Here is a 27694-nt window from a genome sequence, read left to right as displayed (position 1 = left end):
GCACACAGGCACGGGAGCTTCCCAACACCTGACTTCTAACCTTGACCATACAACGTTTAGCGATGCGGAGCTTCGCAAACAGAGGCCGCTGAGGGTTCTGGCGTGCAGTGGCGATCACCGAGGCTTTCTGCTCCCTCCACAGTGGTAATCCGTTGGGCTGGTCTTTTGTGCCAATGACAGGCCCGATGCGACAGACTCGGGTAAGACAAGACGCGCAGGCTGCATCAGCTGAAAGACTATCCAACTCTCTGCAGCACAGTCAATTAATCGGGCGCTTACCGATGGCTTCCCCTCGTCATCGAGGCCGCCGCGCCTTTTTCCATCCTCTACTCTTCCGAAGGACCCCATGAAAACAGTTTTCTTTTTATTCTAGTTCAACAACCTCTGGTATTAAGAGGCACAATCCGCACGCGTACTGTTCTTTGTTCTCAGCCTTGAGCCGTGGTTTTCCCCCATGTCACATCCACTGGTCGCAGCAGTGTGGGAACAACTGTATCGCCGGGATCTCAAGAACATTCTTCACGAAATCATCGGAGAGCATGCAGCAAGCCTTGCTGTGTTTGCCGGTCATGGTGGCCGCGCCCCAGACATGGAATCCCTGACACAGTCGGTGCTATGGATACAGACCCTTTTCAATGTGCAACGAACGTATCTCCAGGGTCTAGCCAATTCGAGGGACTGCCATCCCTACTTTGCCCCGTATCTGATATCATCGGACACCATTTACTCGACTTTGATGTACCTGACAAAGGTCAAAACGGATCTTTTTCCCTGCTCGAAGCCAACCGCTATCGAATTTCTGAGGTACCGACAACTCATGGGGCATACACTGCTTGTGGGAATTCGGCTTCTTTTACTGCGCGGTGAAGCGATGAATTCCGAGGCAAAATTCAGATTGGAACGGGCGATGAGGTCGGCGTGGGAGCATCCTGACCTTTCCATGGCGGAAAGCTTCCTGATCAACGACCTTCTACCGAAAGCAATTACCAGTATTGGCTCGCCAGATGTGTTCCAAGCCCAGCAAAAACTCCTGAAAGCCAGCAAAACCTTCATCCCTGTTTTCTCGTCTGGGGTTGTAAGTCATATTTTCTAAGGCCAAAGAGTCATTTGTTGCCACCGCATATCCTTGGCTAACATGTCCGTAGTATCCGTTTCCTGGTGCTCCAGAGACTCTCGTTACAGATCTCATGACCGCGCTTATGAGAAAGAATAACGACCAGCTGACGTCGTTCTACCTTCTGTCCGATCTCCTGTGGGCCGCCGAGTCCGCCCTGATTCAGTGTCATATTGACCGTCGTCGGGTATCTCAAGAGCAAGGCTACACCAGCTCCGGTGCACTGAAAGTAGACGATGCTTTCAACCAGACACAAGACAATCGAAAAAAGTTAGCGAGGACAATATTGGCGGCATACGACGACGAGTTCAACACGCCATCTTTGCAGGTACTGGCCACAGTGATCTTGGGCCAAACTGCCGGCGAACACGCTCCTTTACAGACCAGACGAATCAGAGACTTATGGAGTCTACTTGCATCCTCACGAGAGTCGATGGATGCAGCTCTCGGTATGATGGTGAGATGGCTTATAAATCGTAGGGTGCAGCTGTGGGATTGCAACGGAGAGCTGGAGGCCTTTTCTCATGATTACCAACAACACCTAACTCAATGGTTGCAAAACTCGACCCCTTCAACCTCTAGCCAACCATTCCAAGCTGGGAAGAGTAATACCGGAGTCGTGTACGTTGTCAACTGCCCTGCAGTCCATCCTGTTCCCGAAGCGCTGCTCGAAGAGCAGCTGAGAAACTCTGACAGGAAAGCGTACGAAGTAGGAACAACTCCCTCTTCAAGCTATCTTCTAACATGAGTATTGCCTCAGTCGTGAACTTGGCTAATTTGTCCTGAAGCAATTCCAGGAAAAGTCCCGATTCCTCACAATGAACACAACGTGTCCCCTCTGCCCTGGGAGTGTCAAGATACAGCACGCCCGCATGATTGAGCCATTTGAGCAGGCACTCGATAATCTACATCTTGCCGACTCGGAGAGCAGCGGGCGCTCTTCCTTTCCAGATTCGACATCAAGGCATACAATGTCCCGCTCAAGCTCTACAACCAACTCCACAGACCAGTCTTCTCGCATGGACTCTGTCGAAGCCCTAAGAAGCCCCGTATCGCCGACCTCGCAAAGCCATTCGTTCATCAAATTGTCCAGCAGAAGCCATTCGCCTACAATATCAGAAGCGCCAAACTCATTCCTAACTCGCCCTAGAACAGGCCAACCACAAGACAAGCCGCTGATTAGATCGTTGTCGAAAGATCTAAAAAGCGTGACGCTTTCTTTAGCAGGAACCACCTCTCTCTTCAGGAGGAACTCCTCGAAGGGACAGCACTTACCTCGACTGCCTAGGTTTGGCTTCTCAACGTCAGGGCGCTGTCTCCTTCTTTGGGAAACAGCAAGTAATTGGATGATGCGGTTTGAAGTTAGCTCCATAGATGGAAAGAAGGCCGGAAGCCATCGATACGATGTAACCGGGGTGCAATATGCCACAGCCGGGAACAACCGGTGTGCTGTCATTGCTTCTGCAGCAGAGGTACCTTTGATCCCCTTAATTAGCCGAGAGTCTCGGCCACAGGCTAATGTCGAAATAGCACTACGAACTGCTGATATTCCGCGACAAAGGCCTCATTCCTGAATCATACCTGACCATTGAGGCGCCGCATCAAAATTCATCCATTAGTTGTATGGTCATGTCCCGAGATGACAAATATGTCGCATTCACCTTCAACGATCAGATTCGAGTTTATGAGATTGGTGCTAGCGGCATTCGTCAAGTCCAGCTAGATGGCAAAACAGACTACTACGTCGCCGGGCAATACTCCGTCAAACCACCCGTTGGTAACAATTCAGAAGCGGAAACAAGTCGAGATGGCAAAGGTGCTGGAACAGTCATTGGAAGACGGCTTCAATTCTCTGTTGATGGGAGGCGTTTCATTGTTGCGACACATCTCGCAGATGGATATGCGTATGTTGACGTCTGGAATTGCATCGAACATCAATGGAAGCTGGAGCCAGGTGGTTCAAAGTCGTTCAAACTTCCGCCTGTACGTGATAATGTAAATCCAAAAACTTAGACAGAAGGTGCTGACTGCCCAGTGGACTGATGACGACGAAGACCTGACCTGCGTTTTCTACGACAGCTTCAACGAAACGGTTGTCCTGACCGCGTTCCTAGGAAAGGAATACCCAATATCATTCACCCTTTCCTGCGAAGCATTCATCAGCGACCCAGTTAGTCCCCGGATCGTACACGCAGCTCAGTCACCCTCTGGCTCGCGGTTCGTGATGGCAAACGGTTTGAAGCAAATGTTCCTGTGCGATTCTACCGCTAGCGGATCGCTCATTCCGACGAAAATGAAGAAGGCCATATCCAAGATAAATGCTGCAGCGTTTCGACCGACCCAGCTGGCATTATCTTTCCCTGGAGAAAACGAGGTGTTCGCGTTCTGGGCGAAAGAGGGCAAGCTGATGCTCAGAACGATCAGCTTACACGCCGGCGGCGAGACCGTCAGTGATTGCGACCTGCGATCGGAATTTGATCGGTTGCTCGTCGAACGTCCAATGGCAGGCGACTTTCATAGACCGCGTCACCAGCCATCGTCACTATCACGGCAGATCGACTCGGAAGTGGAAGAATTTCGGAGCATCCCTGGGCCGGATCTGGTGGAGCTACCGGCCACATAAAAGTGGACTTGTTCAGTCTTTTGTCTGTTCTTTGTATATAACACCCCATACCCAGGCGCTATGTCAGTCAGTATGAGCATTATACGTGATGGTAATCTGTTCATCGATCTTTCATCTCTCCGCGACCTCTCCTCAGGCTCCAGGAGAGAAGACGTCTCTCAAAGAGGCTAGCGCACAATAGCGGCGAATAGATAGCCCGATCAGCGAGAGCTGTCTGGCCCAGACTGGTCGTGTGATGAGCAACGACGTCATCCATCTTGTTCCACTGCAAGCTATCCGAGCTCTCAGCAGACTCAATTCCAAGGATTCTCCACGAGAAAAGTGGAAACATCGCTTGAGGTAAGCATTGCTCAAAGCCTGCAAGAGAACCGGTCTGCTGCGCTTTCCCCATCTCCTTATCGATAACTTGTCCGACGGCTTTATCAAGCTCCGCCCATGAGCTCCCCCGCCGAAGGTTAACCGTCGTCTTTCTGGTCTTTTTTTGTGCTTGGCTAACGCGTGATATCTCTCGTTTTAGTCGCCTCTTGACCTTGGAAGCCTTGCTTTCTGGCAGCTTACTCTGATAACATTGCACTGTGTCGCATATTCGAGCTTCACCGGGGCAACGCGCACTTAATATCGACGTCATTGATTGCTACCTACCATCCTACAATCTGAAACTGCACATCGAGCAGACTCCCTTCAACGCTCAGCAGCCGTAGCAACAACTTTGCCAATTGCAAGCTGCTTCATCATGTCAAAAGCCGAATTTGAGTGGGCCCGGCGAGGCTCTGTCTCCGAGAATCAAATGGTTCAGAACTCAGAAATACCACAGAAGGAACGCTTCTTCCGCTACTTCCAGCATGAAATTACTGGTATGATCTAATCGACCTTTTGCTATGTGCTCACTGTCAGAGCCAGTCTGACACTTGTTGACTTTCCTGTAGCTTTGCAGGAACAGATGGATACACTCGCGGATAGATCCCTGGTTGGCGGAGAACGGTCAGACGCAACCGATCACTGTCTGGCGGGAATTGCACGGCTGTCGAATGAGGTCAAGGATGCTGCTAGTTACACTCCTACCTACGATCAGCGGATATATGCTGAAGTATGCTCCGTTGTCTGTCATAACGCCTGGCGTTGCATTTATCTGACGGTTTCGCAGGCTATAAAAACTCTCCAAGACAAACTGGCGGAGACTCGGGCTACGATCGAACCGCGGCCGAAATTCAGCTTCAAAAATAAAATGGCTCCTCAGATTCCCATAATCTCGCTTCCCGATGCAGCAGAGGCAATGGCTCAGGGCCCGCATGGAGTGCCGGGATTTAGGTCTCCTGGTCTATCCTCCGTTGGCTCTTCGGCTGCAGGAACGCCAAACTACCCAAACACACCCCTCAACGAACCTGATAAGGAGATGCCTTTATTCAGGTCAACAGTCCCGACCTCCATCCCCGAAGTAAGCATGGACAACGTATCCGAAAGCCTGAGCAAAGAACAGAGAAAAGCCCCCTTCGAAGCAACATCGGTCTCGTCAGTTACCGTCAACAACCAAGAAGGACTCCACGTCATGCTCCCCGCTTCAGGCTCATCCTCATCAGCACCGGCATCAATCACATTAATAGACCGCTGCGTCGTTGACATGACCGTCCCAACAGCAGGCGGGAAACCCTACGCCAGCTTAATGGTCAACAACGCAATCGATAGTCTCCTCCTTTGCGGCCAGATTGGTGGACCTGCACACGTCACGAATGTACGAAATAGCATCATCGTCGTCAACTGTCGCCAGTTCCGCATGCACAACTGCACTAATGTCGACGTGTACCTGAGCTCATCCAGCAACCCAATCATCGAAGATTGCGTTGATATCCGGTTCGGCCGTATCCCAAGGGCTTACGTACGTTACACCTCACCTTTCTTCCCCATTCAAACGATATCACTGACCACAACCTTCAGCAAACGCTCGACCACGACCGCCTAGACTCAGAAGACCGCTGGAACCTCGTCGAGGACTTCAAATGGATCAAGCCTGAGCCGAGTCCCAACTGGAGCTTACTTGGCCAAGACGCCAGTGTTCCAGAGGAAGTCTGGACTGAGATTGTCCCTGGTGGACCCTGCTGGTCATCAGATGAGATTCTGCGTGCGGTCAATATTCTCAAGACTTAGCTACGATGCTCAATTGTCGCTTCAATCTGTCTTTTATCTACTTTGATGCTGGACTGCTGAAAGCTTCCCCGGCGTTTGGGGCTGGTGTTTATCTATATATCGGCACTTGGGTACTCTGTATAACTATGTACAGTTTAATTGAAGGAACTATAAATTGATATACATATACACGTGAATGGTGCTCTCCAACGGTTCAAAGCGAAAGCGAACCCAGTTGGAAAATCATGTTCAAGTCATACCTAATCCTGGCGCCTAGAAAGCCACTCTAAACACAAGGGCTTGGCTCTTCAGGTTGTAGCCGGACTCATCGGCGTAGGGCAGACGACCGAAGTTCATGGCTCCTATATCAACACCCGCATTAGCATGCTATCTCCACAAAGTACGAATGAAATGGAAAGGAACTCACCATCCTGAGTAATAAAATCATTATCACTAAACGTGAAGAGGAAGTACTCGGTCTTCTTCCCCTTACTCTTGCCCCCGTGTCCGTGCCCAGCAGCCTGCTCAGGCTCAACAGGAACAAGAACCAGACTCTCCCACTTCTCGTTAAGCAACCCCTCACCGTTCTCGCCGCCATTACGCAGAGCGAACTTCGCCAGTTCAGAGGGCACATTGTAATCCAGAAACGAGCAGTACTCGGCCGGTGTAATGTCATCGTTCAGCTTCCCCTTCGAGCTAGCGATGGAGCCAGTACGAGAGTCATATTCGTCGCCCTTTAAGTCTGTAGTCGAATTCAAGATTGAGAAGACGTCCACTTGTCGGTAAACAGAAAGTGTGTCGTCTGACCCGCCGCCGAAGCCATCTCGGGACAGAACGAAGTACGACCCCGGGCGGCCGGGGATATCAAGGATCTCCGACTGCGACGCGACCTTCTCGTCGAGGTCCTCATCCGTATAATCCACGTACTTCGGCAGGAGAACCGCGTACTCATGCATATAGACGGGCTCCTCAGGGCTCGAAATATCATACTGCAGCACGCGCGCCGGCTGCCGATTCTTCTTCTTCGGCCCGCCCTCCTGGTTAAGCGCGGACTGGATCATAACGGTTAATATCTTCCCATCCGGAGATATCGTGAGCGCCTCAAAGCCCTGATTATTGTTGCGCCCTGATTCAGGATCTTCAGGGTTCGTCACGTAGTCCGGGTCGTAGAGGGGTGGAGAGGCGGCGTTGAATGAGAGGGTGCCGTTGCGGCGCGGGAGATATGCTGCGGGCGGTTGAAGCGCGAGAACCATCTTGCCTTCCTGGTTGAAGCGGTAGATGTAGGGGCCGTACTCGTCTGAGATCCAGAAGTAGCCTTCGTTGTCGATGACGAGCCCTTCGGCGTCGATGGAGACGCGCTTCCCGCCAGCTCCAGAGCCGCCAAAACCATTACCCTCGAAAGTCGCTGCGGGGAGGGCCGGGAAGCCCTTATATGTGATGTTGCCCGTGACATCTGGGTCTAAGCCTGTTACCGGCGTCCCCATGGGGTCGCTGAGGAGGATGGTGTCAAGGTACTCGAAGTCCAGGTTAGGCTTTGAGGGGTTCCTCGCTGAGGCGTGGGGTGCGAGACTAAGAGAGATCTTGAACTTGTGGATGCGCGGGTTGAAGTTGAGGGTTCCGTTTGTGTTCCTGATATATCATCATGTTAACAATACAGATTTTATACATATAGAATAGTTTTGTGCATGCTTACCAGCCACGGTCTGGGAGAAGATAGAAGATACCCGAATACAAGGAGTTATCGGTCTTGCGCCATGATCCCTTCTCAAGGGCAGCGGAGCTACCGAGACCAGCTAGGGTATCGCCGTACTTGTCGCGGGCGTTGGACTCGACGAAGCCGTAGCCCTCGAGGCCGGTGTAGGCGTAGGTGGCGTCCCCGCATGTGGTCTTGTTGACAATGCTGGGAGTATAATACGGGGCGAATGAGGGAGCAGCAGTCGCTGCTGCTGCTGCCGTCAAAGGCAGAGTTTTGAGGAGTGAAGACCACCTCATGGTGTTTGGCAAACTAGTGAAATGGGAAACGTCCGAATGGCAAAGACCCTGTTGCCGTGAGGGGGCATTGCCAGTGGCATGGCGCAGCTTCGGAAATAAATAGCTTAGCTGTGTGGGGGTACAGGAAGAGGGGGATGCACGAGAGATTCGATGTCATGTTCTGGAAGGGATCGCTGTGCCCGGCTGAAATGAAGGTATTCAACGTGGTAGCAGCAGAGTCTCTGATTAGTGGAACTATAGAAGTGGTTCCTGCAGCAGATCCAATGGTTTACTGCGATGCAACCGACGATGAAGCCATGGATTTTAGTGGCAGATTCAGGAGATGCTAAACAGCTTGGCAGACACAAGGCTAATCTAATGGAATGGAGATAAGATGACATTGGTGTGTTTGCACGTTGGATGCTACTGTAATATTACTTGTCTGCCATGGAATCCAGTGCGCTACGAGCCAGACTCATTCAGGGTCCCCATGCCTTACGGTCTTACTCCCAGGTTGTCTCGAGCTTGGAGTATTTCTCTTGGGCGTGGTATCCCAGGTCTTTGTAGATCGCGTGATCGCCTTGTGGGGGTTAGTACAGGGTAAGCTCGAGAAGACAGGGCGATTGACTCACCACCCAGTGCCTCGATCCTGTCCTCATTCTCGTCCTCCATCTTGATTAGCTCTTCTTCGGGTTGCTCCTCCTCCGGTCGCTTGTCGCCTTGCTCGGCTGTCGCTGCTTTCCCAAGGTCTCCTGCCGCTGAACCGACCATAAGGAACTGCGCATTTGCGTAGTCAAGGAGCTCAGGCTCCGCTGGAATCCAGCGATAGTCTTTGAACTTCTCTATGATGCTGTTTTCATTACTCGATCAGCATGCATTGACGGCAGGACAAGGCAACAACCACTGACCTTTGTGGGTATTCAGGCTCCTTCGGCAGTTGGGCAAAAGGAGGACTAGGGTACTTGGGGTTCTTAGACTGCACGAGCCAGCTGCCGCGCTCGCTAAGTCCGAAGTCATCCTGAATCTCGCTGGCCTTATCCGGTAGCGTGATGTGGTAGACAATGTGAGTAGCTTTTTTGGTGGAGGTGATAGCATAAACACCCTCAGCGTAGGGCTTGGCCTCGGGAATTTCTCGTGTGCCACGAGTAGAAGTCTCATATGTATCGCCAGCAATGAAGCTATCCTGCAGCTGTTTCACGGACGCGCCGGCCTTTTCGACAAACGCCATCTCTCTATCCTTCCCTGATCGTGGATACTTCTTCTTAGGCAACATCATCAGTCGACACTTTGCGCCAGTGTCAACTGCACCCTGTTCACGGTCTATGGCCGCTCCCAATGGCGTCGGGCGAAGGACAAAAAAGCTCCGCGCTATGTCCTGCAAGCTGTGTGGCTCTTGGACATTCACTCGACCGCGGTAGAAGAAATAGATCAGGCCTTTTTCGAGGATATTCGACGGGACGATCTCCTCCCGCTCTTCGGTCTTCTTCAGGCCGGCCTCTGTCCCATCAGTTGAAGTAGCTTCGGACTTTTCGTCTGACGTTTTGAGCTCTCCCGCTGGCTTTGGTTCCGGCTCTGCTGCCTTCTTGGGTTGCTCCTGGGGTCTGTCTGGAGCCTCGTCGGATTCCTTCTCCGGCTTAGCCTGAGCTTGTTCCCCAGCCTTCGCCTCGGGCGTCTCTATCGGCTTGTCATTCGGCTGCCCTGTTTGCTCTGCGAAGAGTAAGTATAGATAGGCAAATCAATTCGCTCAATAACACTCACTGTCACCATTTTCTAGACTCTCGGGTGATTGCTGAGATTTGTCCTTCTCGGCTTGTTCAGGTTTTTCCTCAACATTCTTCTTTTCTCTCTTTGGTTCTGGGGCCTTTTCACCAGACCCTTTACGCTTTGTGCCCACCGATCCCCTTCTCTTAGTATCCGGGGTGGCGGCCATGGCTTCCTTCGCTTTTTGCGCCGCCTGACGGCTTGAGGTGCGCGTTGCCATAGCTAAACGGTGTCAATTGGGTAAGTTTTGTTCGACTAGATCTGAAGAAGAGGCTGTTTGAAAAAAATTTGTATTGGAAATAAGGAACTCTGGTGAGGTCGAGCTCTAAGCTCGACCGAAGGTGAGTGTGGGGGTGACGTCATCACTGTAGCTGCTACATCCTGTCACGTGAATTGGCATGGTGAGAGGTGAATTTGGAATCTACCGTGCTTGAGTAACAGCTCGCTTGATCTGGAGTAACACGCTCCCAATTAATCTAGGTCCATAGCATCTGGGACAGGAGATCCATTTGCAGGATTGGCGCTGCTCATGTCCGTAGAAATCGAAGTGGTGGATGATCCACTCAGTGCCCGATGCCTTCGAATGCGATGCCTCTGAGCAGCTCTGACGCTCGCTGGTACATCCTTGGGACGTACCTCTTTCTTCCGTGATCGCTTTGGGCTCAAACTAGGTCTTTCGTACTGTGCATCTGGTAAAGACGCCGTGCTGAAAGATTGGCCAGATAGAGAACCGTCGGTCATATCAGATGTATTTGTAGGCTTCCTTTTCCTTCCACGTTTCGTGGGCATCAGTCCTGGATTGCTATGATCGGAGTCGCAGTAAAGGTCTTCCATCAAGTTTACCAAGTCTTCCCAGGACCTAGGTTGTCTCCGCTGCGGTAGTTTTGGATCGGATTCTGGCTCGGATGCAGTTTCTTCATTAGGCTCCTCAATGGCATATGGTTTCACTAGTCGAGCGCCCGAATCACGCTCGGGGGCATTCCGGGGCAAGTCCTCAATATCATAGATCTCCGGTTCATGAATTGCAGGATGGCATTCGCTGGGTTGATCCTGGTCGTTGTGACAGGCCGACCCCGGACCAGTTTCACTCGGTTGAGAACGGTCTGGGTGAGGGAGATGGCTATGATTTCCCATATTCAGAAGGCGTCCGGGACCCGAATCGGTTCGATGTGTTGTTAACTGTAGGGGTGAATGGAAGCGGATAGCTTAGCTCCCAACTGTGCTCACATTTCAAGGTAGGCACCAGTAACCACTCCATTATAAAAAAAAGCAAAGACCCAGCTGCGGATCAGGATTTTCAAGCATAACTCATTCTCTCAAAAACAGGTTGCACTGGGATAGATAACTAGCGGCTCAGATCAACAACGTGGAAAGGGAAGCAGCTCCTCACCGCCCTGGGCATCATTGGCCGGCGCTACTCGCTTATTCAATAAGTCCACGTTACCGCCATCGGCCATCCAGGTGTCCTGTCCAGACTCCAGACTATCAATAGAGGCTCCCCAAGCTACGTCTTTCCAATCTCCTGCCGATTTCTCCCGTGGTGCAGTGTATGAGGTGGTCGCCTTTGTGATCCCTCTGTATTAGTGTGCGGAGCTCGTTTCTACTTCTTTATGGTGCGGCTTCGGCCAACCCTCCTTCAAGATGCAGTCATCCCCAAACATGCTCACTAAGGTACAGCTCTCCTCGGCTTCATTTGTTCCCTTTAGTGGATGATGCTAATCGCTGCTCTTTCAATAGTTCGAGTCGAAGTCCTCCCGTGCGAAGGGAATTGCTTTCCATCCCAAGCGGTCAGTCAAGTCGCCTCCCCCCTACTGGTCGCATTCGGCGGACTAACCCCGGCATAGACCATGGATTCTCGTGTCTCTACATTCATCAACAATCCAATTGTGGGATTATCGCATGGGAACGCTCATTGACCGGTTTGAGGAGCACGACGGCCCTGTTCGAGGCATTGACTTTCACCCAACTCAGCCCCTCTTCGTGTCCGGAGGTGACGACTACAAGATCAAAGTCTGGAACTACCAGACACGGAGATGTCTTTTCACATTGAACGGCCACTTGGACTATGTACGAACAGTGTTTTTCCATCCTGAGCTTCCCTGGATTCTGTCCGCCTCGGACGACCAGACGATCAGGATCTGGAACTGGCAAAACAGGTCCTTGAGTAAGTTGGTCTTTGACCACTTGTCCTGGCCGTAACTGACGCCGTTGCCTAGTTTGCACTATGACGGGCCATAACCACTACGTGATGTGCGCGCAATTCCACCCCACCGAAGACCTCATCGCTTCCGCCTCGCTCGACCAGTCCGTTCGTATCTGGGATATCTCGGGGCTGCGCAAGAAACACTCGGCACCTACCACGATATCGTTCGAAGATCAGATGGCCCGGGCCAACCCGTCACAGGCAGATATGTTCGGAAACACCGACGCGGTCGTAAAGTTCGTTTTGGAGGGTCACGACCGGGGTGTCAACTGGGTTGCCTTCCACCCCTCACTGCCCCTTATCGTCTCGGCGGGTGATGATCGGCTCATCAAGCTCTGGAGAATGAGTGGTATGCACCAATCGGTGGCTGAGTCCTGTATATGAATACTAATTTGTCTGCAGAAACCAAAGCATGGGAAGTCGACACCTGCCGAGGCCATTTCCAGAACGCATCCGCCTGTCTCTTCCACCCTCACCAAGATCTCATCCTTTCCGTCGGCGAAGACAAGACAATTCGTGCCTGGGATTTGAACAAGAGAACTTCCGTACAATCATTTAAGCGGGATATGGATAGGTTTTGGGTCATTGCCGCTCACCCGGAGATCAACCTCTTCGCCGCCGGTCACGACACCGGAGTTATGGTCTTCAAACTGGAGAGAGAGCGACCCGCATCCGCCGTTTACCAGAACCAGCTGTTCTATATCACCAAGGAGAAGCATGTCAAATCGTTCGACTTTGCGAAGAACGTCGAGTCGCCATCCATGCTGTCATTGCGCAAGCTGGGATCTGCCTGGGTGCCTCCTCGCACTCTCTCATATAACCCAGCTGAGCGTGCTGTCCTCGTAACGTCTCCCACCGATGGCGGCGTGTACGAACTGATCAACCTTCCTCGAGATGCTACCGGCGCCATTGAGCCCACAGACGTCAAGCGCGGTCAGGCTTCATCCGCCGTCTTTGTTGCCCGCAACCGATTCGCTGTCTTCAGCCAGGCAAACCAACAGGTGGACATTAAAGACCTTAGTAATTCCACAACAAAGTCTATCAAGCCTCCGGCTGGAACGACTGATATCTACTTCGGCGGAACCGGCAGCCTTCTCTTCATCACGCCCACTACTGTCGTCCTGTTCGACATCCAGCAGAAGAAGCAGCTGGCAGAGTTGGCCGTGAGTGGTGTCAAGTACGTTGTGTGGTCTAACGATGGGCTCTACGCGGCATTGCTCAGCAAGCACAACGTTACCATTGTCACAAAATCGTTGGAGCAAGTGAGCAGCCTACATGAGACAATCCGTATCAAGAGCGCAGCTTGGGATGACGCTGGCGTCCTTCTCTACTCTACCTTGAATCACGTGAAGTACTCTCTACTGAACGGGTAAGCATGCTCACAAAATTTGATAGACTTATAATTACTAACTCCATAACAGTGACAGTGGCATCATTCGAACTCTCGACCAGACGGTCTACCTGGTGAAGGTCAAGGGCCGAAGCGTCTACTGCCTGGATCGAAACGCCAAGCCAAGAACCCTGGAAATCGATCCAACGGAGTATCGCTTCAAGCTTGCCCTTGTCAAGAGGAACTATGATGAGATGCTGCAAATCATCAAGACGTCCAGTCTGGTCGGTCAAAGTATCATCTCATACCTGCAGAAGAAGGGCTACCCGGAGATTGCCCTCCAATTCGTGCAGGACCCTCAGACGCGTTTTGAACTTGCCCTTGAGTGCGGTAACCTCGATGTCGCCATTGAGATGGCTAGAGAGCTGGACCGCCCAACTCTGTGGAACCGTCTCGGCACAGACGCTTTGGCTCATGGCAATCATCAGATCGTGGAGATGGCTTACCAGAAACAGCGTAACTTTGATAAGCTGTCATTCTTGTACCTGTCTACCGGTGACCAAGAGAAGCTTTCAAGGATGGCAAAGATCGCAGAGCACCGTGGGGACTTCACCTCCCGTTTCCAGAACGCCATCTACCGAGGCGATGTCCAGGATAGGATCGAGATGTTTAAGGAGGTGGATCTCTGTACGTTGAGGCTTATTCTCATTCTATACTTCCTTCTAACATCTTTCAGACCCCCTTGCGTACCTTACTGCCAAGTCTCATGGTTTGATGGAGGAAGCCGAATCCATCCTGGAAGCGGTTGGCCTTACGGAAGACCAGATCTCCCTCCCAACGACTGGTGCACCTCCCCAGGTACCGCAGCCTATCGTCCCCACCCACAAAGCAAGCTGGCCTGTCAAGGCCGCTGGCCACTCTTCATTTGAGAAGGCCCTGCTTGGAGAAGTTGGTGCAGGCGATGAGGAGGCTGCTGAGATTGGCTTCGAGCCTGAAGAGGAAGGTGCTGTCACTGCCGGTGAAGCTCTCGATGATGAGGACGAAGATGCTGCTGGGTGGGATATGGGCGATGAGATCAACGTCGAGGAAGACGTTGACTTCGTCAATGTTGACAGCGCCGAGGCAGGTGCTGTCAGCACTGAAGCTGACCTCTGGGCTCGTAACTCTCCTCTGGCGGCGGACCATGTCGCTGCTGGATCGTTCGACACCGCCATGCAGCTCCTTAACCGTCAAGTCGGAGCTGTTCACTTTGCCCCTCTCAAGCCTCGGTTCCTTGACATCTTCAAGGCCTCCAAGACTTACCTCTCCGCAACCCCCGGCCTTCCTCCCCTTGTCAACTACGTACGACGAACAGTCGAAGAGACCGATAGCCGTAAAGTGCTGCCCGCCATTCCCAAGGACCTCGAGACTATTGCCAGCGTTGACCTACAAGAGGGTTACGCAGCTATGAGGGCCAACAAGCTGGAGGATGGTGTTCAGATCTTCAAGGGCATCTTGCACTCGATTCTTGTGAACGTTGTTTCGTCCGAGGCGGAAGTTGAACAGGCTAAGAAGATCATCGAGACCGCTCGGGAATACATTCTTGCCATGGCGATCGAACTAGAGCGCCGCTCTCTGTCAACGGAGACTCCAGAGGGCTTGAAAAGAAGCCTCGAGCTTTCCGCCTACTTCACGATTCCCAAGTTGGAGGTTGCTCACAGGCAATTAGCTCTCATGGCAGCCATGAAGCTTGCGTTCGCTAACAAGAACTACTCATCCGCTCTAAGCTTCGCTAACCGCATGCTGGCCAATGGTGGCTCTGCTAAGCTCCTGGATCAGGTTAGTATGTTCCATTCCGTCTCGCTGACGATACGCTAACTTCTCAACAGGCAAAAAAGATCAAGGCTCAATGCGAGCGTAACCCTCAGGACAAGGTCGAGATTGAATTTGACCAGTTCGCTGAATTTGACATCTGCGCTGCCTCTCACACACCCATTTACAGCGGATCCCCCAGCGTCTCAGATCCGTTCACCGGCGCCAAGTACCACGAGCAATACAAGGGCAGCGTCGACCGGATATCAGAGGTTACTGAGATCGGTGCTCCGGCGAGCGGACTCCGGTTATATGTCCCTAGCCAGCTTTAATTCCAAGATGACGTGTGATGGGTTATGTTTCAAGATAGAAAAGTGGACTCTCCTATCTTCTTAAGGCCTTTCTTTGGTCCTGAGGTCCTGTTACATAGATATATGGATCTGTTGCCTGTCTTCAATAATTACTGAGCGATGTTAGTATAATATCTTTTCTACTTTGTGTGAATGCAATACATGTTCAAACTTCAAACCGTTATTTGGAGTGGTCTATCGTAGATAATATATATTCAGAGCAGAGATCCACCACCCCTCTATTGATACAGACGTCATATACTCATACAATCACAACCCCCTCACCAAAATCAATCACACCTCCCATCCTTCCACCCATTCCTCCACCTCTCCTCCCAAAACCGACAATCAAATTCCTTTTTCCCCAGTTTCCGATTCACCTCATTATGCGCCTCACACATCCAATTCCCGAATTCCTTCCTCCCCTTCAACCGCGGCTGATTCTTCCCACTGGGCTCACTCATCCAGTTCCGGAAGTCGTCCGCGCATACCCAGCACGGGTATAGCTTTGAGAAGAGCGTCAGGAAGGACTTCATCTCGGATTGCTCGCTGCTTGAGGCCGTCTCTGGGTATGTGGCTGTTAGGCTGTGCAGTAATGTCCATGTTGAGCGGCCTAGGTCTTCGACGTCTGGTGGACACTCGCGTTGGTGTTCGGGGGGTGTAGCTTGTGTACGCTGCGATTGGGTTGTGCTTGTGCTTGCGGCGGTGGTGGTAGTTGCGGCGGCGGGAGCGGATTGCGCTTTAGATTGTTTTGTGAGGTTGCGCCAGGCGGCGGCGGAGGTGCAGAGACGGCATCTGTATAACATGTCCCATGTTAGTATTTTGATCTTCTGTTCTTCTTTCTGGTTTGATCTGGAGTTGGGTTATAGAATCGGTGGAATGGACAGAACGTACGGCTTTCCATTCTTATCTAGAACGTATGGTTTCCCGTCTTCACCGATCATAGACCCACCGGGAAGCTTTGAGAATGTCGAGTCATCATTCTTCGTGTTAGGTGACGAGGCGGAGGAGCTCGCTGGGGCATTTGTTGTATGAGGGAAGAGTGACTTGAGCGGCGACTGCGCTTGCGCTTGCGATTGCGGCTCGTCTGCCATGATCTCTGTGTAGATCGGTCCGTATGATTATTCTGCGTCTGGGGGTCGAAATTCAAGGCGTGGTGTTTATGGTAAAATATGTCTATGAAAACCAGAATGTCTATAGCTTATATCAAATCACTGCCCCAGGATCAGGCTGCGGAGGGACATTTATAGATCGGGGACCCTCAGCTCCGGGAAATTTATTGATTGCTTTGTCAGCGTTGCCGATTGGGGCCGACTCGGATCGAGCTGGAGAGGATGGGACTCGGAGCTGGAAAGGCGGAGTCTCCGAGTGCTAGTTCCAAGCTTTGAAAGTTGACAGCCAAGTACGGATTACAAGCTGTATGACTCTGTGTTGAGGTATTGACGCTATTATCTCGATCTTTACACAACAAGGCCCACTCGACTTGAGCTCTTCCTCGCGGTCCGAGAAACCTTTTGTCGCGTCCTGCACGCGTTCTGAAACCTCCGCTCTGTGATATCACAATCTCCGCTACAACCACCGCAGGCAGCTGTGAATAGACGACTACGAATCGAACCGGACCAAGTCGTTTAGACAATGGCTCCGAAATACGCCGTCGACTCCGGCTCCGACTCTGAAGTCGCGCAATCCGTCACGTCTCCACAGCCCTCCGATAAGAAATTAGAGAGAGCTCTACGCGATGTAGTTGCTGGTATCTTCAAGACTGGAAAGACGGAAGAATTAACAGTCAAACGAGTACGATTGGCAGCAGAGAAAGCGCTACAACTTGAGGACGGCTTCTTCAAGTCCAATGGCGACTGGAAAGCGAGGAGTGACCAGATTATTAAGGATGAAGTGGTATGCAGCCCTTGGGACGCGATTCTCCGGCTCAATGGCTAATTATTGGTATGCGAACAGGAAATACAAGACGCCGCGCCGCAGAATCCCGATGCTAATCAAGATGAGGAAGAAAGCACGAGAACACCACCCTCAGATACTGCGAAGTCCACTAAACGAGCCAAGCCAAAGGCCCCTTCAACATCAGGCAAACGCCGCAAGACAAGTCCTGAGAGTGACGTGAATAGAGTAGTGGATGACGAGGACACCGAGGGTGAGACAAAGAAAGGGACAAAACAACCCAAAGCAGCAGCGAAAGCCAAGCCCGAGCCGTCAGAAGAGGAACCTTCAGATGATGCCGATGCAGGTGAGGAGGACACCAAACCCGGTAAGGAAGGGGAAGCGGGTGGCGATTCAGAAAGTGAGATGTCAGTTGTTCTCGACGAAGAGGCCCAACCCAAACGTCAGCGACAAAAGAAGGGCACAGAAAAAGCTTTCGGAAAGCCGAAGAAGAAGGCGCCCGCGAAATCAAAGGATGTGGACGCAGACCCTAATCAGGCGGAGATTAAACGGTTACAAGGGTGGCTCATCAAGTGTGGTATTCGCAAGATGTGGGCGCGAGAGCTGGCTCCGTACGACACGCCTAAGGCGAAGATCAAGCATCTTAAACATATGCTGAAAGATGCAGGAATGGAAGGGCGCTACTCCTTGGAGAAGGCCCGACAGATCAAGGAGGAACGCGAGCTGCGAGAGGATCTCGAAATGGTGCAAGAGGGGGCGAAGCGATGGGGTAAAGAGACTGCAGACGATGGCAGTGATAGTGGTGGACCTCGCAAGCGTTTGAATCGGGGCCGAAAGGCGCTTGCTTTCCTCGAGAGTGACGAAGAAGAAACCGACTGATGATGTCGCGCAAGCACACACCTTTATTGGTGGAGTATATGACTGTGAAATAGGAGACTCGGGAGATCTCCATCATATGTATAACGTAATGTCTGCATGAAATGAAGAGTCGACAAGCGCGTCCGAATAGACCTGCAACCGGTGGTGGTATCTGTAGCATTATTTTCCCGATTTCGACCCGCTCATGCGTTGGGCGGCCAAACTGAAGACGGCGACGGAAGATATGAAGAGCACAAGGTTGTAAAACTAAATCCAGATCAGTTAGTGTTCTTGAATCGCAGTGAGAAGTGGTAAGCGACGGCAGTCCGAGAGTACTCATTCTCCTCCGCTTCGGAGCGAGCCTCTACAAAGAGGCGTCGTAGATTAGGAAGGTTTGCCTAGGAGTAGTGTGAGTAATTATTCTTCTTTGCCTGACGATGAGCATCATTCAGGAGCTCGAGGAACCCACCATTGCCGGCTCGCGGGACCAGAGGAGGTGAAAGGACGGAAGTGAGGAAGCGACTCCAGCGTGGTTGAGATCAGCCTTTTTGTGGACAACAACAACTCTTTTCGGTCCAGACCGACCTCACATCCCCCGAGCTCCATCTGCCGCCGACCCTGCTCGTTCCTTCTTGCCTCGTTCCTCTTCTAGACCCTGCGTTCGGGGAATAATGACCAAATAATCACCTGAACTCCTTCACAATTCAACTCCGATACCTCGCCGCTCGCTCCAGGCGGTCCACATATCCCTGAAGCGAACTTACCCGTTGTCCAACTCCCCCGCAGCGAGTGGTCGGCAACGCCACGACTTTTACTTCTTCTCTCTGACTACATTGCACTTGCGGAGGCGCGACTTTGTCGTCGCTGAAGCCCGTCCTTCTCCATCATGGCGATGAACAGGATCCGCGGCGCCTTTGCGGTGCCCAGGAAAGGAGAGACATTTGAGCTGCGAGCTGGTCTTGTGTATGGTGTTCTTCCCTATAGTTTGACAACAACTTCAATGCTGACGAATTGATAGATCCCAGTATGCTTACGAAAGGTATGTTACGCCTACATGCGATGAAATCCAAATGACCCTCCGATTCTGCGAATAGCGTCTGATAATGGTTGCAGAAAGGAGTCGATCCAGAAGACGATCATGGCCATGACTTTGGGCAAAGACGTGTCTGCTCTCTTCCCCGACGTACTCAAGAACATTGCAACCACCGATCTGGAGCAGAAGAAACTTGTATATCTATATCTGATGTGAGGCCCAAGACTCCGCCTGTCCAGACCCCGGCCGCTAATGACGGATTTCACGCGACAGGAATTATGCCAAATCACATCCTGACCTCTGTATTCTCGCCGTCAACACCTTTGTGCAGGACTCCGAAGACCCGAACCCCCTCATTAGGGCGCTTGCAATCCGGACAATGGGCTGTATCCGAGTGGATAAGATGATCGACTACATGGAAGAGCCGTTACGGAAGACGCTGCGGGACGAATCGCCGTACGTGCGCAAAACTGCTGCCATCTGTGTTGCCAAACTCTTCGACTTAGGTCCCGCTATGTGCTTGGAGAATGGTTTCCTTGAGATGCTCCAAGAGATGATTGGCGATCCGAACCCAATGGTCGTGGCTAACTCGGTAACGGCTCTATCCGAAATTCACCATGCTGCCCCGGAAACCCAAGCACTTCAAGTGACCCCGAACACCCTCCGGAAACTTCTCATGGCGCTGAACGAGTGTACTGAGTGGGGTCGAGTCACCATTTTGACAACGCTGTCCGAGTATAGAACGAGCGCTGTGAACGAAGCAGAGCAGATTTGCGAGCGAGTTGCGCCTCAGTTCCAACACGCGAATCCTAGTGTAGTGCTAGCCGCCGTAAAGACAGTCTTCCTCCACATGAAACTGGTCAATGCGGAGCTCAACAAGAACTACCTCAAGAAGATGGCCCCCCCACTAGGTATTGCAATCCTTGCTAGGACTTGCGTGAATTCGCTAACTAATAACTTCAGTTACCTTGGTGTCGTCCGCCCCGGAAGTGCAGTATGTCGCCTTACGAAACATTGATCTACTGCTGCAAAAACAGCCAGATATACTTAACAAGGAACTTCGCGTTTTCTTCTGCAAGTACAACGATCCGCCCTACGTCAAGTTCCAGAAATTGGAAATCATGGTACGGATAGCAAACGACCGAAACTTTGACCAACTACTTGCAGAACTAAAGGAATACGCCCTGGAGGTGGATATGGACTTCGTACGGCGCGCAGTCAAGGCTATTGGCCAGGTCGCCATTAAGATTGAGAGCGCTGCTGAGAAGTGCGTCAATACACTGCTGGATCTTATTAATACCAAGGTCAACTACGTGGTGCAGGAAGCTATCGTGGTGATCAAGGACATCTTCCGGAAATACCCCGGTTATGAGGGCATCATTCCCACGCTCTGCAAGTGTATCGATGAGCTGGATGAGCCAAATGCCCGCGCCGCCCTTATCTGGATCGTTGGAGAGTACGCCGAGAAAATCAGCAACGCTGGCGACATTTTGGCTGGGTTTGTTGAAGGGTTCAACGAGGAATTCTCTCAGGTTTGTCGACCAATGCAGTATCTATCGCGATATCCACGCTAACTAATAACCACAGACTCAACTGCAAATCCTGACTGCTGTCGTGAAATTGTTCCTGAAACGGCCTGACAAGGCTCAAGGGCTGGTGCAGAAGGTTTTACAGGCGGCAACGGCAGAGAATGACAACCCCGACGTCCGTGACCGAGCCTATGTATACTGGCGGTTGCTGTCCAACACCAGCGATTCCAATGCTGCCAGGAACATCGTCCTGTCCAAGAAGCCCCCCATTGTCACCACTATCCACTCTCTACCTTCTGCCCTTCTCGAGCAACTCTTGACCGAACTGTCGACGCTTGCCTCTGTTTATCACATGCCTCCAGTGCAATTTGTAGGTCAAGGTCGGTTTGGTGCAGACGCCGTACAAAAGGCGGCTATCGAGTATGTCTCCCAATACTCTTTTTCCATTTGACATGAGCTAATACGTACATCCAGGGAACAACTTCAGAACGCGCGCGAAAATCCATTGGCTGCTGCCGCCGCCGCGGCAGTTTCTGGTACACCCGCTCCCCAGCAACAGAACAACGTCGAAAACCTCTTGGATATCGATTTTGATGGCACTGCACCCGCATCTGCTCACAAGGAGCCAGATGGTGGTGTGTCAGGCCTGGAGGGTCTAGCTGGCACTCCCGTCCGGGTTGATTCCCCCGCAGCTGGCGCACCCTCGGGGAGCAACAATCTTGATGACCTCCTCGGTGTTTTCGGAGATAGCGGCGCTTCTTCGTCAGCAGGTGCAAGTGCTCCTCCTAACAGCGGCGCTGGGGCGGATCTTCTCAATGGCTTCTCTGGCCTTGATCTCTCTTCACCGCCGCCTGCTTCAGGCCCAAGTCAGCCGAAGAAAACGAATGAGGACATTATGTCATTGTTCTGAAAAGGCGAGAATTGAGTGTTCTTGTTTTGCGGTGATAGAAGCTCTATAGTAACTGGGGACTGCGTCAACCAGTGAAGGTGAAAACAATGAGCATAGTATTTGAGCCTAACCAGGATACTTTCCTCTAATATGTACCATCCGGTTGTATGATCCCATCGGTGGCGCTATCATTACCTTTTTCTATTTCATGTGTCTTCATGTATATCGCGTTTTCTTTTGAGCATAGTTCCCATGGTGGGTGTGTTCCACGGAATATAGACTTCCTCTTCCACACTATGCGGGGCTCGGCGAAGGTTATATAGATTTCGAGTAAACACACGAGCAACCCTCCTGACTCTCACATCCTGTCCGCGCGCAAATAACACATTCGAGACTGGTAATCCTTCAGACAATTATATACTTTTCCTAACTATCGTCCTATTCCAACCTAACCCCCGATTGCCATTATTAATCCGGGATCCCCTTTCGTTTCCAGCGGATGCCTCCCGACTTTCCCAATCAGCAGTGGACCCAGTACAGGCCAACCGACGGCCGACTTGACAAGGCTCCGACGCATAAATAGACCCTGATTGTCCTGCTACTCTCTACGTCTTTTATTCTTTCTCTCATTCGCTTCGACTACCACTACCAAGTCTCTGAATTCAACATGGCACAGCAAGACTACAAATTCGAAGGATGGATGGGCCTAGACAAGAGCTCGGCAGACGGCAACATGGTGTGGCAGGAGTTCGAGCCCAAGGCATGGGAGGAGAACGATGTCGATATCAAAATCACCCACTGCGGTATCTGCGGTTCTGACTTGCACACTCTCCGGAGTGGCTGGGTAAGTCTTCGTCTGCGTGCAGGAACTTTTAAAGGAGAGAAGGGCTAGGGGAAGAGGATTACGGCTGGAGGGACTTAATCAATTCATAGAGACCCGCCCTGTACCCCTGCTGCGTTGGCCACGAAATCGTCGGCACCGCCGTCCGCGTAGGTGCCAAAGCCGTCGGAGGCATCAAAGTCAGAGGCCGCGTCGGTGTCGGCGCGCAGAGCGATGCCTGCGTGGGCCGATTTGGCGACTGTCCCGAGTGCGCAATGGGGTGAGAAAACTACTGCTCGCACAAGTTCGTCTCAACGTACAACAGCACCCACTTCAACGGCGACAAAACCTACGGCGGATACGGGCTTTACCACCGTTGCCCCTCCCACTTCGTGGTCAAGATCCCCGATGCTATCGCCTCTGCTGATGCCGCGCCCATGATGTGCGGCGGTGTCACGCTTTATGCGCCCTTGAAGCATAATGGCTGTGGGCCTGGCAAGCGGGTGGGGATTATTGGGGTAGGGGGGCTAGGGCACTTTGGCGTGCTCTTTGCTAAGGCTTTAGGAGCTGATAAGGTTGTTGCTATCTCGCGCAAGAAGGCGAAGAGCGAGGACGCGTTGAAGATGGGCGCGGACCTTTACCTTGCTACTGATGATGAGCCGGATTGGGCTACGAAGTATGCTCGCTCGCTGGGTCTTATCGTTTGCACAGTTTCCTCGACTAAGGTATGCTGTTTCCCCTTACGATTTGGTGATTTCCCTTCCCGCAGAGACTGACTACGAAACAAGATGCCCGTGACCGATTACGTTGGCCTCCTCGCAACGAACGGGAGCTTCGTTCAGGTCGGTCTACCAGAGGACGGCACGCTCAACGCACCTGTCGCGAACCTCAAGCGTCGTCTAAAGATGGAGAGCTCTCTCGTTGGAAGCCCTAGTGAGATCAGAGACATGCTTGCTTTGGCCGCTGAAAAGGGAGTGAAGCCATGGATCGAAGAGGTTTCTATGAAGGATGCGAACAAAGCCATCGTCGACATGCACGAGGGCAAGGCGCGATACCGATATGTTTTGGTTAACAAGAAACCTATAGACGGCTAGACGGGTGATGTTCTGTATATGAATGACGAAGTATAGACTAGAGAATGATAGAGATGAATGACGAAAAGATAAAGATGAAGCTGTGTAATCGAAGTGGCATGCGCCTTCTGCTTCCCACGCAAAGACAGACGGAATTGTCTCTCAACCCCCCGCCTAATCACGCTCGTTCTAAGCCAGATCAGGATTAAGTGTATGGCAGACACGTAAATAACAATATATATCAATCACGTTAAGGCATACTAGTAGTATCGACATTGAATCTACTACTTACCTATCAGTAAGAAATGCCAGATGTTCGCTCTCTTTGGTGGCATACGACCTGTGATTGATGCCTTGATGCTGGATAAGAAGGGTCTGGTGGTATGCAAGGTATAAGTGGTTTTAGTGCAGGTATTTCATTATAAACTTTTGGTTGTAGTAGTGCTGCAGTGATGTCTTGAGAGAGTTGTATAGAGGTGTACGGCCAACACCAAATTATGTCCTAACTTCTGTGTGTAAGCGTAGACAACTTGCGTGGCTTCGAGCAATCTAGCAGAAAAGCAAGCGCCGTATCGATTGTGGCATATTGTCACATGGCTGTATACTGATGACATAGTATCTCGCATGTTCGAATGTCTCCGGGTCTAGAAAAGAGAAGTCTCCGACCAGTTATAAGTATAGAGCTGAGCATTCACTTTTCAAATATCAGGTTCCATTCTCTTACAGAGTCCACTTTGACGTCTTACTACCAAAGATATACATACCATCTTAGAAAATCATTCCCTACTCCTCAAATAATGTCTAAGCCTTGGCTTCTCTACGCCTACCCTTGGCAGCCCTTCCCACGACGACTAGTTATCTATCTTAGGGAAAGAAATATCCCATCATCGACCGTCACACTGGTACACGTGTCGGATGTTCAATTCGGCGACAAGCCCCCTGTAGGGTTTCCCCCAAAGCCACCAGGAAGCCTTCCAGTTCTCGCCATTCCAAAGCCCCCATCTTCCGGACGAGAGGAATTCATATTCATCAAGCAGTCAATCGCAATCATGGAGTTTCTCGAAGAAGCATGCATCACAGGTCGATATGGATTTCCAAGACTTCCTCAACCGTTGACTTTGCCTATCAATGTACCAGGGGCCGACGACATCACTGATATCACTAGAACCTCGAACAGTGATGATGCCAACGCCATTTCACGCGCCCTGATCTCAGCAAGACACAGCGAGCTGTTAAGCCTAGCGAGTGGTTTAACTGAAAGCTGGAACTCGATTCGCACCTTTGGATCTGGAGCCGGGACAATGCGCATACCTACCGCGGCGAAGGAGATGTTAGGATGGACTCATCGCAATCTGCTCGCTATTGAGAACTGGTTTGATGAACATGGATACTCCTCTGCGAGCCTGAAATGGGACGGCAATGACAAGGGAAATGATAATGACGATAACGACAACTGTTGCCATCATGGAAGACAGGCCACAATCGCGGAGATTGTTCTTTTCCAGTTCTTCGAGTTCACAAAGGATTGTTATGGTATCGACATGACTCAATCTTCAGGGAAGAAGGTCATTGATGTTTATGGGAGAGAGGTGGTTGAGAGTTATCCGAGGCTGGAGAGGTTCTATGAGGACTTCTCGACCAGACCTAGTGCCAAAAGACATGCTGAACTAGGGGATGTGCCGCATGAGAGATGGGCTAAAAAGATGACAGATTGGTCAGAAGGGATTTTTGAGGATAAGTAGGAAGGAGCAGAAGAGAGCTATTTGTAAGACTCTAAAGATCCAAACTCGAGCATTCTGATATCCTGTCCTGAGATGTCATGACTTACAGGAGGTTGACTAGGCATTTCAATAACCAAGAAGACCTTAATAAATATATGTGACTAATCCTTTCCTTCAACATCATAGTATAGATACTAGTCGCAGGCTTTTTGTTTTAGCTATGCAGAGCGTCTTTGGATGGGAAAGATGAAGTTGTGTCATCTATGTGTATCGCCCGGTACAGTCGTATGATTGTCACGGCCAATTGCTGTAGCACGTGAGAGATAACGCCGCTGTCGGAGGCGCTAGGCCCGATAAGGTCACCCCGCGGTCATTCTTTTTGGATAGAGGCAAGACTTGACTCACTTCTCCATTTCAAGTGCTTTTGTCCCTCTTTTCGAGTCAGTTGTGAGGTCAGAACGAAGTGCTCACTTGTTCTGAGGCAATTGATCTACTCTGTACGCTATAGCCGTTCATTTACTCCTTAATCGACAATGTCGCATACACTTTCCCAGAAATATCTCAGTACGCGGGGTGGCTCCTACGGAGTAAGTAGTTCTCTCAAACCGCACCTTCATAGTCTAAACTCGACTAACTGAACATTCCAAAATATAGCTTACCTTCGAGGAAGCCGTCCTAAAGGGACTTGCCTCAGATGGTGGTCTCTTCATCCCCGAGGAAATCCCCTCCCTCCCCGCCGGATGGGAGACGGAATGGCGCGATCTAAACTTCGAGGAGCTCGCCTTCAATATCATGTCTCTGTACATCTCACCGTCCGAAATCCCCGCCGAAGACCTCAAGGATATCATCAAGCGCTCCTACTCGACGTTCCGCCACCCCGAACGCACGCCCGTTGTCGAGCTGGACGGCAAGCAGAACCTCTACCTCCTCGAGCTATTCCATGGCCCTACGTTCGCTTTCAAGGATGTTGCGCTTCAGTTCCTCGGAAACCTGTTCGAGTATTTCCTCATTCGCAAGAACAAGGGGAAGAAGGGCAAGGATAGGCACCACCTTACTGTATGAATATCTCGTTTTTCTTTCTGGATATCGGATTCGTCCTTGTCCTGTCGCATTATTTATAGCACCGTGTTCGCGGAAGCTGACCCTTTGATAGATCGTGGGAGCTACCTCAGGAGATACCGGAAGTGCAGCCATCTACGGCGTCCGAGGAAAGAAGGATGTCTCTGTCTTCATGATGTTCCCCACCGGAAAGGTGTCACCCATCCAGCAAGCTCAGATGACGACCGTCCTCGACGCCAATGTTCACAACCTCACTGTTGAGGGCTCCTTCGATGACTGCCAGGACATCGTCAAGGCCCTCTTTGCCGACCCCGATATCAACTCCACACATAACCTTGCCGCGTAGGTAGCTCTTCTGCAGCATCTCTATGGTCTGCTAACAATATCCGCAGTGTCAACAGTATCAACTGGTCGCGTGTCATGGCGCAGGCGACATACTACTTCTACTCCTACTTCTCCCTTCTCAAGAAGACCGGCTCCAACGACTCGAAGATCCGCTTCGTCGTCCCCTCCGGTAACTTCGGCGACATCCTCGCTGGATGGTTCGCTAAGCAGATGGGTCTCCCCGCAGAGAAGCTTGTCATCGCCACAAACGAGAACGACATCCTCGACCGCTTCTTCCGCTCCGGCGGCAAATACACCAAAAGCGACGCCTCCGGCACAGGCGTCAAGGAAACCCACAGTCCAGCCATGGACATCCTAGTCAGTAGCAACTTCGAGCGCCTCCTGTGGTTCCTCGCCCTCCGCACAAACACCACCTCCACCTCCATCGAAGACCGCCGCAAGCAAGCCTCCGCAGACGTAAGCCAATGGCTCACGCAACTCAAATCCGAAGGCGGCTTCACCGTCCCCCCCGGCGTCGTCGAAGCCGCCAAATCCGAATTCGAGTCCGAGCGCGTCAGCAATGACGAGACTATCACCCGAATCCGCTCAACCTACAACTCCTCTTTCCCCACGGGCCTCACAGCCGGTAGTGCCACATCATCCAAGACAGGCGGGTACATCCTCGACCCGCACTCTGCCGTCGGTGTCGCGGCGTCTCTGCGCTCTATCGCGCGTAACCCCGGCACAAAACACATCTCGCTTTCGACCGCCCATCCCGCGAAGTTCGCTAGTGCGGTTGACCTTGCGCTTCGCGCGGAGGATGGGTATAATTTTGCTGAAGTCATGCCTCAGGAGTTCATTGGGCTTGAGCAGCGTGAGAGCAGGGTTACCCCTGTTAGGGCTGGTGCTGGGTGGCAAGGTGTTAGGGAGATTGTTAAGGCTGAAGTTGAGCAGGAACTTGAGGGGAAGCGGTAGATTTCGTAAACTCTTCTCATCATCCTTCTGCTAGATAAAGACTATACGCATATCATTTCGTTATGATATTAGACAGCAAAAGTTATATTCACGACACGCATTGTGTTTCCTGTACTGCATAGACTGGTTGATCGCCAATGAATAGAACCGTGACCCTCAAGGTTAAGATCTGTAAATAATAAATTATCGATGTGGTTATCCGGTCTGCTAGCACTGAAATAGTGTCCAAGCCATAAGACATAGATGTATGACC

At 51.5% G+C, this 27694-nt stretch overlaps 13 protein-coding genes across 13 annotated transcripts; 8 read left to right on the top strand and 5 right to left on the bottom strand.

The window, feature by feature from the left end:
* Nucleotides 1-117: 117 nt before the first annotated feature.
* Nucleotides 118-3803, top strand: BDV17DRAFT_138167 (uncharacterized protein). Its single transcript, XM_073754262.1, has 5 exons — nucleotides 118-1075; nucleotides 1146-1823; nucleotides 1903-2586; nucleotides 2645-3097; nucleotides 3150-3803. Exons 1-5 carry the CDS (start codon nucleotides 455-457, stop codon nucleotides 3735-3737), a joined length of 3024 nt encoding a protein of 1007 aa, XP_073613748.1. The 5' UTR covers nucleotides 118-454; the 3' UTR covers nucleotides 3738-3803.
* Nucleotides 3788-4648, bottom strand: BDV17DRAFT_138312 (uncharacterized protein). The gene has a single exon (XM_073754263.1). It carries the CDS (start codon nucleotides 4363-4365, stop codon nucleotides 3838-3840), a length of 528 nt encoding a protein of 175 aa, XP_073613747.1. The 5' UTR covers nucleotides 4366-4648; the 3' UTR covers nucleotides 3788-3837.
* Nucleotides 4253-6599, top strand: BDV17DRAFT_268197 (putative tubulin-specific chaperone c). Its single transcript, XM_073758442.1, has 4 exons — nucleotides 4253-4824; nucleotides 4882-5610; nucleotides 5670-6219; nucleotides 6285-6599. Exons 1-3 carry the CDS (start codon nucleotides 4678-4680, stop codon nucleotides 5877-5879), a joined length of 1086 nt encoding a protein of 361 aa, XP_073613746.1. The 5' UTR covers nucleotides 4253-4677; the 3' UTR covers nucleotides 5880-6219; nucleotides 6285-6599.
* On the bottom strand, nucleotides 6132-7850 carry BDV17DRAFT_293023 (esterase-like/phytase family protein; the record flags this gene model as incomplete). Its single annotated transcript, XM_073762498.1, has 3 exons — nucleotides 6132-6220; nucleotides 6286-7487; nucleotides 7552-7850. 3 exons carry the CDS (start codon nucleotides 7848-7850, stop codon nucleotides 6132-6134), a joined length of 1590 nt encoding a protein of 529 aa, XP_073613745.1.
* A 427-nt stretch (nucleotides 7851-8277) lies between these two features.
* On the bottom strand, nucleotides 8278-9935 carry BDV17DRAFT_138139 (uncharacterized protein). Its single transcript, XM_073754260.1, has 4 exons — nucleotides 9588-9935; nucleotides 8738-9536; nucleotides 8462-8679; nucleotides 8278-8409 (listed from the first exon to the last, which is right to left on the bottom strand). The coding sequence occupies exons 1-4, from the start codon at nucleotides 9808-9810 to the stop codon at nucleotides 8333-8335; spliced, it is 1317 nt and encodes a 438-aa protein (XP_073613744.1). The 5' UTR covers nucleotides 9811-9935; the 3' UTR covers nucleotides 8278-8332.
* Nucleotides 9936-10973, bottom strand: BDV17DRAFT_138142 (uncharacterized protein). Its single transcript, XM_073754261.1, has one exon. The coding sequence runs from the start codon at nucleotides 10722-10724 to the stop codon at nucleotides 10062-10064; it is 663 nt and encodes a 220-aa protein (XP_073613743.1). The 5' UTR covers nucleotides 10725-10973; the 3' UTR covers nucleotides 9936-10061.
* Nucleotides 10974-11231: 258 nt separating this feature from the next.
* BDV17DRAFT_299320 (coatomer subunit alpha) lies at nucleotides 11232-15432 on the top strand (the record flags this gene model as incomplete). Its single annotated transcript, XM_073763852.1, has 8 exons — nucleotides 11232-11261; nucleotides 11328-11377; nucleotides 11435-11754; nucleotides 11807-12142; nucleotides 12196-13162; nucleotides 13215-13810; nucleotides 13860-14941; nucleotides 14992-15432. The coding sequence occupies 8 exons, from the start codon at nucleotides 11232-11234 to the stop codon at nucleotides 15244-15246; spliced, it is 3636 nt and encodes a 1211-aa protein (XP_073613742.1). The 3' UTR covers nucleotides 15247-15432.
* BDV17DRAFT_138114 (flavin-linked sulfhydryl oxidase) lies at nucleotides 15268-16519 on the bottom strand. The gene is made up of 2 exons (XM_073754259.1): nucleotides 16159-16519; nucleotides 15268-16059 (listed from the first exon to the last, which is right to left on the bottom strand). The coding sequence occupies exons 1-2, from the start codon at nucleotides 16356-16358 to the stop codon at nucleotides 15555-15557; spliced, it is 705 nt and encodes a 234-aa protein (XP_073613741.1). The 5' UTR covers nucleotides 16359-16519; the 3' UTR covers nucleotides 15268-15554.
* Nucleotides 16520-16619: 100 nt separating this feature from the next.
* BDV17DRAFT_138067 (putative transcriptional regulator) lies at nucleotides 16620-18472 on the top strand. The gene is made up of 2 exons (XM_073754257.1): nucleotides 16620-17160; nucleotides 17221-18472. The coding sequence occupies exons 1-2, from the start codon at nucleotides 16900-16902 to the stop codon at nucleotides 18037-18039; spliced, it is 1080 nt and encodes a 359-aa protein (XP_073613740.1). The 5' UTR covers nucleotides 16620-16899; the 3' UTR covers nucleotides 18040-18472.
* On the top strand, nucleotides 18473-21813 carry BDV17DRAFT_138068 (putative AP-1 adaptor complex subunit beta). The gene is made up of 7 exons (XM_073754258.1): nucleotides 18473-18981; nucleotides 19037-19057; nucleotides 19132-19263; nucleotides 19325-19962; nucleotides 20015-20583; nucleotides 20639-21000; nucleotides 21055-21813. Exons 1-7 carry the CDS (start codon nucleotides 18905-18907, stop codon nucleotides 21488-21490), a joined length of 2235 nt encoding a protein of 744 aa, XP_073613739.1. The 5' UTR covers nucleotides 18473-18904; the 3' UTR covers nucleotides 21491-21813.
* A 323-nt stretch (nucleotides 21814-22136) lies between these two features.
* On the top strand, nucleotides 22137-23383 carry BDV17DRAFT_299319 (NAD(P)-dependent alcohol dehydrogenase; the record flags this gene model as incomplete). The annotated part of the gene is made up of 4 exons (XM_073763851.1): nucleotides 22137-22313; nucleotides 22403-22569; nucleotides 22615-23014; nucleotides 23078-23383. The coding sequence occupies 4 exons, from the start codon at nucleotides 22137-22139 to the stop codon at nucleotides 23381-23383; spliced, it is 1050 nt and encodes a 349-aa protein (XP_073613738.1).
* A 536-nt stretch (nucleotides 23384-23919) lies between these two features.
* Nucleotides 23920-25312, top strand: BDV17DRAFT_138047 (uncharacterized protein). The gene has a single exon (XM_073754256.1). The coding sequence runs from the start codon at nucleotides 23995-23997 to the stop codon at nucleotides 25102-25104; it is 1110 nt and encodes a 369-aa protein (XP_073613737.1). The 5' UTR covers nucleotides 23920-23994; the 3' UTR covers nucleotides 25105-25312.
* Nucleotides 25313-25494: 182 nt separating this feature from the next.
* On the top strand, nucleotides 25495-27595 carry BDV17DRAFT_268177 (threonine synthase THR4). Its single transcript, XM_073758441.1, has 4 exons — nucleotides 25495-25670; nucleotides 25738-26139; nucleotides 26237-26484; nucleotides 26535-27595. The coding sequence occupies exons 1-4, from the start codon at nucleotides 25617-25619 to the stop codon at nucleotides 27439-27441; spliced, it is 1611 nt and encodes a 536-aa protein (XP_073613736.1). The 5' UTR covers nucleotides 25495-25616; the 3' UTR covers nucleotides 27442-27595.
* The last annotated feature ends 99 nt before the right edge of the window (nucleotides 27596-27694 follow it).

Source organism: Aspergillus undulatus (assembly GCF_047715775.1).
Source record: "Aspergillus undulatus strain CBS 261.88 unplaced genomic scaffold BDV17scaffold_38, whole genome shotgun sequence".
Lineage (NCBI taxonomy): Eukaryota > Fungi > Ascomycota > Eurotiomycetes > Eurotiales > Aspergillaceae > Aspergillus > Aspergillus undulatus.
Note: the sequence above shows the minus strand (reverse complement) of the source record. Positions and strands in the feature narration are given on the sequence as shown.

Coding starts and splice junctions, on each gene's coding strand:
- BDV17DRAFT_268197 (XM_073758442.1), top strand. CDS start 4,678: ATGGATACACTCGCGGATAGATCCCTGGTTGGCGGAGAACGGTCAGAC. Junction 4,825..4,881: donor ATCAGCGGATATATGCTGAA/GTATGCTCCGTT, acceptor ACGGTTTCGCAG/GCTATAAAAACTCTCCAAGA. Junction 5,611..5,669: donor GCCGTATCCCAAGGGCTTAC/GTACGTTACACC, acceptor CACAACCTTCAG/CAAACGCTCGACCACGACCG.
- BDV17DRAFT_138167 (XM_073754262.1), top strand. CDS start 455: ATGTCACATCCACTGGTCGCAGCAGTGTGGGAACAACTGTATCGCCGG. Junction 2,587..2,644: donor TCATTGCTTCTGCAGCAGAG/GTACCTTTGATC, acceptor ATGTCGAAATAG/CACTACGAACTGCTGATATT. Junction 3,098..3,149: donor AGTCGTTCAAACTTCCGCCT/GTACGTGATAAT, acceptor CTGACTGCCCAG/TGGACTGATGACGACGAAGA.
- BDV17DRAFT_138142 (XM_073754261.1), bottom strand. CDS start 10,724: ATGGGAAATCATAGCCATCTCCCTCACCCAGACCGTTCTCAACCGAGT.
- BDV17DRAFT_268177 (XM_073758441.1), top strand. CDS start 25,617: ATGTCGCATACACTTTCCCAGAAATATCTCAGTACGCGGGGTGGCTCC. Junction 25,671..25,737: donor CGCGGGGTGGCTCCTACGGA/GTAAGTAGTTCT, acceptor TCCAAAATATAG/CTTACCTTCGAGGAAGCCGT. Junction 26,485..26,534: donor TCCACACATAACCTTGCCGC/GTAGGTAGCTCT, acceptor CAATATCCGCAG/TGTCAACAGTATCAACTGGT.
- BDV17DRAFT_138047 (XM_073754256.1), top strand. CDS start 23,995: ATGTCTCCGGGTCTAGAAAAGAGAAGTCTCCGACCAGTTATAAGTATA.
- BDV17DRAFT_138312 (XM_073754263.1), bottom strand. CDS start 4,365: ATGACGTCGATATTAAGTGCGCGTTGCCCCGGTGAAGCTCGAATATGC.
- BDV17DRAFT_138067 (XM_073754257.1), top strand. CDS start 16,900: ATGGCTCCGAAATACGCCGTCGACTCCGGCTCCGACTCTGAAGTCGCG. Junction 17,161..17,220: donor AGATTATTAAGGATGAAGTG/GTATGCAGCCCT, acceptor GTATGCGAACAG/GAAATACAAGACGCCGCGCC.
- BDV17DRAFT_138139 (XM_073754260.1), bottom strand. CDS start 9,810: ATGGCAACGCGCACCTCAAGCCGTCAGGCGGCGCAAAAAGCGAAGGAA. Junction 9,537..9,587: donor GAGTCTAGAAAATGGTGACA/GTGAGTGTTATT, acceptor TACTCTTCGCAG/AGCAAACAGGGCAGCCGAAT. Junction 8,410..8,461: donor CAGGATCGAGGCACTGGGTG/GTGAGTCAATCG, acceptor AACCCCCACAAG/GCGATCACGCGATCTACAAA.
- BDV17DRAFT_138068 (XM_073754258.1), top strand. CDS start 18,905: ATGGCGATGAACAGGATCCGCGGCGCCTTTGCGGTGCCCAGGAAAGGA. Junction 19,264..19,324: donor CTTGTATATCTATATCTGAT/GTGAGGCCCAAG, acceptor TTCACGCGACAG/GAATTATGCCAAATCACATC. Junction 21,001..21,054: donor GTACAAAAGGCGGCTATCGA/GTATGTCTCCCA, acceptor ACGTACATCCAG/GGAACAACTTCAGAACGCGC.
- BDV17DRAFT_138114 (XM_073754259.1), bottom strand. CDS start 16,358: ATGGCAGACGAGCCGCAATCGCAAGCGCAAGCGCAGTCGCCGCTCAAG. Junction 16,060..16,158: donor CTAGATAAGAATGGAAAGCC/GTACGTTCTGTC, acceptor CATGTTATACAG/ATGCCGTCTCTGCACCTCCG.